This window comes from Akebia trifoliata, chromosome 4 (assembly GCF_017979445.1).
Source record: "Akebia trifoliata isolate Shusen 1 chromosome 4, ASM1797944v1, whole genome shotgun sequence".
NCBI classification, from domain to species: domain Eukaryota; kingdom Viridiplantae; phylum Streptophyta; class Magnoliopsida; order Ranunculales; family Lardizabalaceae; genus Akebia; species Akebia trifoliata.
The window spans coordinates 18,666,273-18,678,733 of record NC_141378.1 but is presented as its reverse complement, the minus strand read 5'-3'; the positions used below and the strand labels follow the sequence as shown (position 1 = coordinate 18,678,733).

The following is a 12,461-nucleotide window of genomic DNA, read 5'->3' as shown; positions in this document are numbered from 1 at the left end:
CAGAATACCTTAATAAATATCTAATTACATTATATATATAATAAATTTATATTAAAAAAATCATAAAAATAATTATTTTCAATTTAAATAAATTTATAAATTTTATAATTCTATTGAAATTTCGACAACATCTCTTCTCAAAAATGGACGTATGAAATTTTCCTGATAAAAAAAATACCTGCATCAAAACTTTATTATAAAATTTTATGATTATAATTTTATTGAGACAATTGTATAAAATCCTAAAGATCACTGGCCAATTTCCTATTAAATTTACAAAAATTATGAATAATTTATACAAGTTGTACACTCATTCATATTTATACAAATTATTCTTTAAAAATAATTATTCTAATATTTTAACTATTATAAATTTTCAACTTGCATGAAAACTTTGTAAATTTAGGTATGTTTCATAATTTTGGATAATTTAGGAGAAACAAATACAATTATTGAACCAACCTCTTCATAGCCCAAGATACAAAAGCTCAACATGATTAGTAATTTCTATCCATTAGATCTAGCTAGTAATTAATGATCAAATCTAGTGGTTACAAATTATCTATGAATAACATACCAATCACTCTTTAAAACTTGAAAGCTTGATCATCATCATCATGTAAGGTCCCATCTCAAATCTATTAAAAATTCATGAAAAAAAAAAGTAAAAATCAAATAAACAAACAAAAACCTATCACAAATTTGTTCAAAATTCATGAAAAAAGGGTAAAAAAAATCAAAGAAACAAACAAAAACTCATCTTAAATCTGTTAAAAATCCATGAAAAAAAGATTAAAATCAAAGGAAAAAAACAAAAACCCAAATCGAATCTGTTTAAAACCCATGAAAAAGAAATGTGAAAATCAAAGAAATCAATAAAAACCCATCTCAAATATGTTAAAAACCCATTAAAAAAAAGTGAAATTAGAGTAATTAAGAGAAACCCAAGAGATGGTTTTGGACTTACAGCTAGGAGAGCTAAAATAGCTTTTCCAAATTGGAAGAATGATATGAGAGGGTACAGGGACACCTGAAACCATGTACTTGAAGATGAGAGCTTGGTGTTCTAGTTCTTGAAATTGAAGTAGAGTGAAAGTAGATTTTCCATGGGTGAGACAAGACCCAAGGCCAAGATCAAGCCCAATTGCTGGTGATTTTCTTCCACATATCAAACCCATTCCTTTTCAAAAAAAAAAAACACATTAGATCAGAATTAAAACCCAGAAACAAGAACAAAAGAACAAAATTTTTGTGGTTGATGATGAGAGAAGAAAGAGAGTACTAGTATCTGAAGAGTGAGCAAGCTTAGAAGGTGGGTTTTGGGCCTCCATTGTTACATGGGCTTTAGATTGAAACACTGAATAATAGAGAAGTGTTGGTGGTAGTCCGAGACTAAGACTATAACAGACTTGAAGATTGAAACTCAGAAGAGAGAGATGTGGGTTTTAAAACCCAAAACCACCTTAGGATGAATCACTTTGTTCCCCTACCGCTTCCTACTTCGTGAGGAAGTTAAGCCGAGTTCTTCTTCCTTCCTCTTCTTCTTGTTCATAGCAAACAACAAACAGAGGGGAGTTGGCTAATGAGTAATTTTGGGGAAGAAGAAGAGATGACAGAGAGGTGAAGAGGAGAGTTGGGGTTTTGTATCTACCTTTTCCGAACCCTTCTCAATTGTCTCTTGCAACCGAGAATGACGCCGTCTGTGCTGAAAACCTGAAGATCGATTTACATTTTCGTTGGAAATTCGAAAAAAGAGGGAGGGTATTTCGATATTTTTACCTAAATTGTTTTCGGTTACGAGCTCTATGCAAAAGCAAATAAAGAAGCCTGCTTTACACGACTCTAATTAAAAGCTACTTTTAAGCTTTTGTTGATATTCGTTGGAGTCAAAAAAGCCCAAACAGACGTGGTTGATCTAGCTTTTTAAGCTTAAAAGCCCAAAAAGTTAAAAAAGCTGGCTTCGGAAGCCCAAACGAACAGGCCCTTAGCATTCATTGCATTTTCAGAAACACTTTCTTCATCGATATTTAAGTTTTTTTTTTAATCTCACTTTGAAAATACGAAAAAACATGATGCACTTGCAACTTACTTGTATACTTTGAATATAAGTTTGTTTTGCTTGTCTTGTAGCCTTTTTATCCTTGAGCTCTTCACTGGAATTCCGCAACTCTGTTTAACAGTGCTTTTTTCAATGTAAAAATTTATGATGATTTGTGATACTCCACAGAGATATATAGGGTGGCGTTCGGAGGCCCTAAAGAGAGCCATACAATTTTTCAATGTATGGGTTAGAAGTTTCGGAATGGGCTGATTTTTTGTGAGGATGATCTCTATGATGAGGAGATCATCCTCACCAAAAATCATCATAGAGATCATCCTCACAAAAAATCAGCCCATTCTGAAACTTCTAACCCCATCAAAAGTGGTTTACAAAAATCGGACAGTCCATGATTCTTCAACTTATAAACTAGGTTCAGAAGTTTCAGAATGAGCTGATTTTTGGTGAGGATGATCTCTTCACCATAGAGATCATCCTCACAAAAAATCAGCCCATTCTGAAACTTCTAACCCTTATTTTGAAAAATGTTTGGTGAATAGTGTTAAGAACTTGCTTATGCTTTGAAATCTATTGTGCTCATAATTCTGGCATTGAGAACTCATGTTTTATTTTTGTATTTTCTGCTACAGGTCCAAATGGCAGCGGAAAAAGCTCCCTCTTCCGAGTTCTAGGAGGTCTTTGGCCACTAATATCTGGCTACATTGTAAAACCTGGGATTGGTTCTGATCTCAATAAGGAGATTTTTTATGTGCCTCAAAGACCATATACAGCTGTAGGAACACTTCGTGACCAGTTAATTTATCCTCTTACAGTAAATGAAGAGATGGAACCACTCACTCGTAGTGGAATGGTTGAGCTGTTGAAAAATGTATACTCACTCTAGTCTCTGTATTGTCTCTCTTTTTCTGTGACTTCATATCCATATTATAAGTTTTAAGGCTTAATTTGAATCATTTGGTAGGTTGATCTTGAATATTTATTGGATCGTTATCCACCTGAAAAGGAGATAAACTGGGGTGATGAACTCTCTCTTGGAGAACAACAAAGATTGGGGATGGCGAGACTTTTCTACCATAAACCAAAGTTTGCTATTCTTGATGAGTGCACCAGTGCTGTGACTACTGATATGGAGGAACGTTTCTGTGCTAAAGTTCGAGCAATGGGGACATCTTGCATAACCATATCACACCGCCCTGCACTTGTTGCATTTCATGATATGGTTTTGTCTTTGGATGGGGAAGGAGGCTGGAGTGTTCACTTTAAAAGGTTGTGTTTGTGACTTTCTGAATTCTTTATCATTTTTGAGTTATAAATAGTGATTTTGTGGACATTTTAACATCATAATTTCCTGAAAATTACAGGGATGATTCTTCAGCACCAAGTGAAGTTGGGTCCATCCCGACAAAATCATCTGAGACAGACCGCCAAAGTGATGCAATGACTGTTCAACGAGCTTTTTCTCTCTCTAGGAAGGTCTGATGCAAGGCTAGCAAGCCTTTAAGTCACATAAAACTGTTTGTGTGTGCAATTTGTTGTCATCATTCTTAAAAGAAATACATTTTATTTCTTCTCATTATAGGGCTTATGCTACTTGTATTGGAATGTCTACAGTTGTTTTACTGGGTTTACACATTTTCTCATTTACCAGGAAAACGCATTTTCAGATTCCAAAGCACAATCATATGTGGAAGAGGTAATAGCAACATCTCCTAATGTTGACTATAAGCATCGATTGCCTGTTGTTCCCCAGCTGAAAAAGAATCCAAGGGTGTTACCGTTACGAGTAGCTGCAATGGTTAAAGTACTAGTAAGTATCTTGTAGTTGGATGATTATTTTGGATTATTTTAAATTAATATTGTAGGAAGGTTTGAAAGGGAGCTTTCAATTACTGAGTGACTAGTTTTGGCTGTTTATTTTCAATATTAGAGAACCAAAGGGTTGAGGTAGTGAGCGGATATGAACACACTTGAATTAACAAGAGATATGGATTTAGATATAATTGAATGGGGGAACAATTTCAGTTTGGTCTACCCCAAACTTTTTGGGATAAGGATTTGATGTTGATGATGATTTTTGTTAGCTAAACAGAGGCAGCTAACATATATAAAGAAACCCTAAGTCTTCAGAGTAAATCCATTATAATATGCTAACGTTAAACGAAGAGCTGTCGTAGTCATGGGGTTTTTAAATGTAAATAATATGTAAAACACCTCTACTAGGTAAGTGGCTGGGGAGATTTGGGAGAATCCTTCTTTCATGATTCTTTGGGATATTTGTAAAGAAAAAAATTATAGGAATCTTTGAGTAATGAAGATGAGTTTCAGAATATAATTTATTTCTATAGGTCTTATGCATCGACGAATCTTCTAGTGAATTTAGAGGGTTGTTTTTAGGTGGGATTATATCCTTAGTAAGGAATTGTGATATATCTTAGGGAGCTTGGTATTTGTTTTCCCATGTTATTCATCATATAACCTCCATTATAGGCCATCACAACCTAATTGGGCTGGGGATGGGTTCTTTTTATTGCTTTTCCATGAAGTCTACCGAAGAAAAAAAAATCCCATATGCATATCATAGAATACTATGGAATAAGTCATAACTAATGAAACAGCTTGCATATATATTTTTTCTTAGTTCACCTATCAAGTTACTTCTGTAGTTAAAGTTATGGATTCAAAACTATTTGGCATGAAACAATTGAACTTATCTGAATTTTTTATCAAGATTACTGTTTGTATAGTATTTGGTTTATCTGTTATGTTGAAATATTTTTTATGTGAAATATATAGGAATTACGATACTCTCTTAAGAAGATCTTTGTTGATTGAGATACAGGACTTTTGGTTCAAGTCCAGTTTACCCACCAAAAACTAAAGTAAAAATAAAATAAAATACTGTTTTAATGGGTTTTTCGGACCTTGTTACTGCTGTGTTTCTAGGTACCCACATTATTTGATAAGCAGGGTGCACAACTGTTTGCAGTTGCTTTACTTGTTGTATCAAGGACATGGATTTCAGACCGTATTGCTTCTTTAAATGGTAATCTGAAGTTATCTGATCAACACGTGAAAGTTAGCAAATTTCCTTTTTGCTATTTAACCTTGTTGGATTTTACAGGGACAACCGTAAAATATGTTTTGGAACAGGACAAGGCATCCTTTATTTGGTTGACTGGTGTTAGTGTTCTCCAAAGTGCCGCATCTTCTATTGTTGCACCTTCTTTGAGGTAATTCTCTGTAGTTCGGAAGTTAACAGCATAAACTTGACTTGTTCATTTGAAAAGCTATTATAATAGAAAAAGAAATATGATCTGGAATATTTGTTCCAACATGGTTGATTTAGTTACGTCTTCACAAAATTGTGCATTTTTCTGTTGAACTTTTATTCCATCACATATTACCATATTTGTCATTTCAGTTCTTAATTGTCTATGGCTCTATGCCACGGTGAATGGGCTGCGAATGTGGAATAATGGAAATATTGAAAAAAGTTTCTTTTAAACTGTAGCACGAAAGCTTACATATAAACAATCAAATTACAATAACAAATGTGGAATTGTATTAAATTTTCAATTTCAGTTAGCTTAGAAATGGGAGATATTCCGAATTTTGATCAGTGTGGCAATTAACACAGTTTTCATGGAAATGATGGAAATATTCTTGAAATTTCATTTGAAGTTTAGGAATGATAAAACTACATGAAGACATACTCATGGATCATCAATAAATCAAATGTGGAACAAAGATCAAAGTATCTTGAGCCCTAAGATTGAAAACGACTGTATTATTTTGTGACTTCAGAATAATAATATGAGATTAACTTCACACCCATCAAATTGTCTGAGAGCCCTAAGATTGAAAACAACTGTATTATTTATGACTTCAGCATAATATCATGACATTAACTTCGCACCCCTTAATATGGACCAAATAGAAGAAATTGGTTGCTTGAGGTTTTATTGTGAAGGATGACCAAGCCAAAAATGCCATTGAAGACGACACTAGAATGGAGAGCAATCTTAGTAGTCATTGATTTCCTTTGAGATAATATAATCTATTCGATTCAAGCCCTCCACCAATTGTTTTCTTCATCTGGAGACCCTGAAAGATAAATGAAGAGGGATAGAAAGTTATAGAGTAGTTCAATGATTTTGTCAATTTGCGAACAGACAAAAGGCTCACAAAAACTTAGGTACATATAAATTAGATGAAAGAGACAGAATAATTTACATGAACATCACCTTCTCTCATAACAATAGAAGATGAACTATCTACAAGAACTATTGGCAATGTGTCTTAATTATTACGTCTGTCTTTTATTTTTTCTATCTTTCTATTCTTCTTTATGTAAGGGCATTTATGTCCATTCACCTTGATTATTATCAATACCTTGCCAAGCTCTCATTTAGACTTGACAGATTCACATTCTACAATTCTTTTTGGTATCAAAACAGGTTGAGGACCCATCGATAGCCCCTCTTTCTTGTTCTCTTCGATTTTTTGGATCCTTGAAGTTTCACCACCATCGCTACTCCTCTCTCTTCTCTTTTCTCTTCTCCTCATCATCTCTTTAGACTATTGAGACCTAAACCCTAGTAGCAGTTTCGTTGGGATTTCTCCCCTTCGGGGGTTCTTTTTATTATTTGGGTTGATATCTCATAATTGCTTGTTGCAATAGGGATTTTTTTTCTGGTTTGATAGGGTTGTTGATCCCCTGCAATTCTTTTTCTGGCTGCCCCATCTTTGTTGGGTTGTGACAAGGTTCACAAGGACTGCTGTGATAGGGCTGCTGGCTGTGCGACAGAACTGCTGTGGTTTTGCCTTGTGATAGGGCTACTGGCTGTGCGACATGATCGAGGCTAGGCTGCTGCTGTGTTTATGTTGTTTTCTGGTCTGTTCGATCCCCACCCTTGCTTTTTTTTGGTATGTTCGAGAGAGCTGGACTGCATGACTAGGCTGCTGGCTGGGTTGGCTGGTTTTTTCTGGTCTGTGTGATTAGGTTGCTGGTTGTGTTGGGCCGTGCTGCAGGCTGCGATAAAGGCTGCTGGCTGTTTTGTTTCTGGGGTGCTTTTGCAACACAGTTATACTGCTTGATTGAGTTGATGTGTCCTTCTGTGATCAGATGATGTTGATGTGTTGCAATTGTGCTGATTTTTTAGCCTCTTCGATGATCGCAGCAGACCTTCCTTCAAGGCAAAGCTTCGTTTTTATGCCTCAGCCGTTTTTCTGCTTGTTTTCTTCTCCCCTTTGCACATTAAGTGTATGTTAATTTGATCATACATTATTCCTCATCAAATTGTAGTCTTCCTATTTGTACCTATTTGGATCTCCGCATATTGTTGTTCTGACCTCTATGCTACCCTCCTCTGGGAATCATACTTTCTTATCTTAGTCTTTAGATTTGTGGCATGCTCGCTTAGGACATGTTAATTTTTAGCACTTATATTATTTATTTCCTACTTTAAAACATTATTGTAGTGGGCATAAGTTTCAGTGCTTTGTGTTTGAGCTTTCCAAACATACACGTACTTCATATATCCCTCGCATGCATCGATTTAATGCGATGTTTGATTTACTTCATTTTGATGTATGGGGGCCTTCCTCTGTTACTACTTTGATCGGTCATTGGTATTATGTTACATTTATAGATGACTATTCTCGTTGTACTTAGGTCTATTTGATGCGATCTAGGTCTGAAGTGCTTTCTATTTTTGTTAATTTTCTTAAAATGATTCAATCCCAGTACAACATAACTGTTAAAGCCCTTCGGTCTGATAATGGAGGTGAATATATTTCTGATGGGATTTGCTCTCACCTTCATGAGCATGGTATGCTATACTAGTTGACCCGTCCCTACACTCTTGAGTAGAATGGGGTGGCGAAACACAAGAACCACCACCTTATGAACATTGTCCGCTGCCTTCTTCGAGGAATACATGTTCCTAAGTTATATTGGAATATGGCGATCCTCATTACAGTTTTTCTTCTTAACTTTGTTCCAAGTTGCACCTTAGGGGGACAAGTGCCTCTTTATATTCTTCGCCTTGATAACACCATCTTTCCAATTACATCTAGAGTTTTGGGTGCACTTGTTTTGTTTAGGACCGTACCTATCATCGCACGAAAATAGATGACAAAGCAATTTAATCTATTTTGAACCTTACATGTAGTTCGAAAAAGACTATGTCGAGTTGAAGGATCAACATGTTGTACTAGCAATAAGTTGCGGATAATACAACTAAGATGTTCACCTTCTTCAAACTTCTCGAATTGGGCTTCCAATTCAGTTTCAGTGATGAATTCTCCTTCACCAACCATGAATGTGGATCGTAGTAAGAGCTTTGATACCACTTGACGTAGTAGAAGCGTGTGAATCAATAGATTCGATAGATTGTGTTCAATGGAACAATCAAAATCAATTTGAATCAATAGATTCAATTGATAAACAAGCAATAACTTGAAATAAAATAAAGCATAAAGCTAAAAAAAATAATTAAAATAGAAAAGATAATTGAATTGATTATTGATTGATTTTCGGATTTGGAGCTCTTTATATAGATAACTCCATCATAACAACTTGTAATCCTACTAAAATACTAAAAATTAATATTCCCAACCTATTTATAACAAAATAGTAACTTTCTAATCCTATTAGAACTCAAATTGGAGACTTCTAAGTACTTATAATTATAGTCTAAATAATAAAAACGAATTTAAAACAAATTTAAAACTAACAATGAATTGTACTCCTAATATAACTATGAAATAGAAATCCTACTAGAAGTAGAAATAGAAATCCTACTAGAAATAGAAATATAAATATAATAGAATTAGAAAACTACTTATCTTGATGTTGTTTACGTTTTCTTTTCTACTTGAAGTCGCGTCCTATTTTCGTGGAAAAGTAAGAAACAAAGTGTGGTTTCCCATTATTCTACTAAAGCTGAGTATCGAGTTATGCCATTGGCACATGTGAGCTTATTTGGCTTCGTTCTTTACTGGCGGAGTCAGGATTTCCTGTTTCTGATTCCTCCACATTGTTTTGCGATATCAAGTGTGCTATCATGCTTACTTCTGCTCTGTCTTTGACAAGAGAACCAACATATAGAGGTTGATGGTCACTTTCTCAGGGAGAAAGTTCGATTTGGTACCCTTTAAACAGTATTCGTATCTTCTTCATATTACTTGCCAACATGCTTACGGAGTCTATTGATCCTTCTGTCACTTACTCTCATCTTGTCAAGCTGGGTTTAGTTGATATATTTGCACCAACTTGAGGGGGAGTATTTGAAATATGTCTTTGTTATTATGTTTTTATTTTACTTTTTCTAGCTTTCCATTCTTCTCTATGTAAGGGCATTTATGTCCATTCACCTTGATTATTATAAATACATTGCCAAGCTGTCATTGAGACTAGACAGATTCACATTCTACAATTCTTCCAAAACAACTAATAAGTGATGAACTGTTTGGGGCAAAGACAAAAAAAAAAAAATAGAATTACCTGTCATAGGAGTGGTGGATGCATCGGAATCTATTACTCAAAACAAGAATGGGTGGGAAGTAATAAGTGCAATGGTGCTTGATGAGTGCCAAAGTAGTTGCAACATTAGAAATTGTTCAAGGCTTCTAAGTAGAAAGTTGCTGCAGTTGCTTCATTAACTTGTTGTTCTCCTTAGAAAGGACAATCACTACATCACCACCAAGGGAGAAATATAGGGATTGTGCTCAACAATGTTACTTTGATGAATATCATAATAATCAGCTACAATTGAGGCCAGACTGACCCATGAAGGTTTCTTAAACGTATCCCATCATTTATCAGAACTGTGATCAAAGTGACTACAATGTGTGCATATACAATTACTACAACCTCTACCTCAAGCTCCCCTCAAATCTCGACCACGTGCATGGGTACCATGACCTCTACCTAGTCAATGATGAGATACTGTCGCTAGTCAACATTTTCTCTCTAATGGATTGATAGTCTAGATGGAGTCCAGATAGAAATATAGTAACCTGAAATTCTTCGTTGCTTTTGTCAGACCTCTACGTTAGAAGTAAAGAGGCTTATGCACAGTCAACTCTTCCCACATACCATAGGGAGTGCTACAGTATTCATTGAGATTCTTATCACCTTCTTGAAAATTACTATCTTTTCATATATAGCTCATAAACTTGTGAGATATTGTCATTGGAGCACATCTTATTTATTGCATTCCAAATTCCCTCTGCGATTTGTTGAAATGTTACATTTTCACTAATATGGGGCTTCATACTATTTAGTAACCATGATATCACACAATTATAATCTTTCCACCACTCATTATATGTTGCTAAACAGTTTGTTGGAGCATCATTCATTAAAAATTGCAATTTCATTGAGCACCAATAAAAACTCGAAAGGATTGCACCCCAAAGAGATAATTCTGGCAACTTAACTTAATTAAAGCATCTTGTATGCCTGCACTATCACAACAAGCTTAACCAAACATCTTTGATTCACGTGAAGGTTCCATCAAAATTCCATTCACTAAACTTTTTCATTTAGATCACTATAAAGTCTAGTATTACATGTTGTATGTCCACCAACGACAATACTATTGGCCACAAAAGACAGGAAAATTTTGCTTAGACGTCTTTTTTTTTTTTTTTTACATAAAATATTTAAAGTGTATCATTTTTTGTTGTTACAGATACTTGGCAGCCAAGCTGGCCCTTGGGTGGCGAATTCGTTTGACTCAACATTTACTGAGAAGCTACTTGAGAAATAATGCTTTTTACAAGGTAATTAAATAAGGTCCTGGGAATAAATTAATTCCAAAATTCAACCTATCTTGTTTGTGGGATGACAGTGTTATATTTCAGTTTCAATGTCTATTTTGGTCATTCTGAAAATGGAAATATTTTTGATAAATGTGGAAAATAGAAGTAATAAATTTTCATGGAAATGCTTTAGAATATTTTTTTTCCAAAAAAATATTTTGGTCGATTTGTACTGTCTATCAAAATATTTCCACCAAAACATTGCAGTTATAATTGTAATTTGATTGTTTGAGTCAAAATTTATTGTTCGTCAATTATTTCGCGAAATGAATAGTGAATTCGGGAGAAATATTTTTAAAAAATGATACTGTTGGTTGGATTTAATGTCAACCCTTGTAGAAATAGTAATCTTTTGGTATATTTTGTGGAAATCTATCAAAATTTAATATTAAGCTTTTATTACATTTAAATGAGCTATATATAGATATCTAAGTAAAGAGTAATTCATTTCTACTAATGGATAAATAGTTTGTGTAATTTGCAAGTCGATTTTACCAGTATTTTATCATTGTTATTATTTTTTATAAACTTAATCAATATTCATAGAATTTTGCCATAAAGAATTTGTCTGTCTGATTTTATTGCCTATTGTAATATTTCCGCCAAAATTTTGCATTTTTACTCTTAAAATTTGACTATTTCAGTCAAAATGTATTGTTCACCAAAACATGTCTTGACATGAGTAGTAGTGATTTTTCCACATGGAGTACACAAAAAGAAACTGTCAGTTAAATTTCATGTTGATCAGTGTGGAAATGAAATATTTTGTGGAATATATCGAAATTGAAATCTATAATTGGATACATAAAACAAGTAGTCATGCATTTGAACGTGCAATAGACTGGTAGGGTCTTCAAATTCCTATAATAAATTTTGTTTTGAAATTTCCGTTGTTAAGTGTGTTTAAATTATATCATGGAATTTCATGCATACCATGTTTTAGATTTTCTATACAATCTTGTGCATTTTATACATGTTATATCATATACTAAGCAGATATTGATGGTGCCAAATATTTGTCAATTGTACTTATACAAAAATTACATGTTAAAAATACTTCTCTTTGTAGGTATTCAATATGGCAGGTGAAGATATTGACGCAGATCAGAGAATAACACATGATGTGGAGAAGTTGACGACTGATTTGTCAGGACTTGTCACGGGAATGGTGAAGCCTACTGTGGATATTCTCTGGTAAATCCATGATGTTTATGTTAACCAACCTACTACTCCAAAAGACTGATCTGTTGGAGAAGGGGAAAACTATGAGTATAAGAGGGTCACGAGACTTAACTTGGGTACGACGCACCCTAGAGTGAAGGAAAACATATACTCAACACTCCCCCTCACGCATAAGGGTGGAAAGATTCAATTCCGTGACCTGTACAAACCTAGCACTCTGATGCCATGTTAACCAACCAATTACTGCAAAAGTCCGATCTGTTGGAGAGGGAGAGAACTATGAATATAAGAGGGTCACAAAGCTTAACTGGGGCATGACACCCAAGAGTGGAGGAAAATATACACTTAACAATTTATGGCCATGATACTTGAATAATATATTTAGTTCTCT

The 12,461-nt window shown here is 34.3% G+C and overlaps 1 protein-coding gene across 2 annotated transcripts in view; it reads left to right on the top strand.

Annotated features, from left to right (window-relative positions):
- ABCD1 (peroxisomal ABC transporter 1) overlaps positions 1-12,461 on the top strand; it is a 40,347-nt gene that overhangs the window by 17,263 nt on the left and 10,623 nt on the right. For both annotated transcript variants that reach the window (XM_086440189.1, XM_086440188.1), the window contains 8 exons: positions 2,689-2,927; positions 3,021-3,325; positions 3,421-3,532; positions 3,708-3,866; positions 5,003-5,102; positions 5,181-5,289; positions 10,759-10,849; positions 11,958-12,082. In XM_086440189.1, coding sequence (XP_086296315.1) covers positions 2,689-2,927; positions 3,021-3,325; positions 3,421-3,532; positions 3,708-3,866; positions 5,003-5,102; positions 5,181-5,289; positions 10,759-10,849; positions 11,958-12,082 — 1,240 coding nt within the window. The remainder of the gene's footprint in view (positions 1-2,688; positions 2,928-3,020; positions 3,326-3,420; positions 3,533-3,707; positions 3,867-5,002; positions 5,103-5,180; positions 5,290-10,758; positions 10,850-11,957; positions 12,083-12,461) is intronic.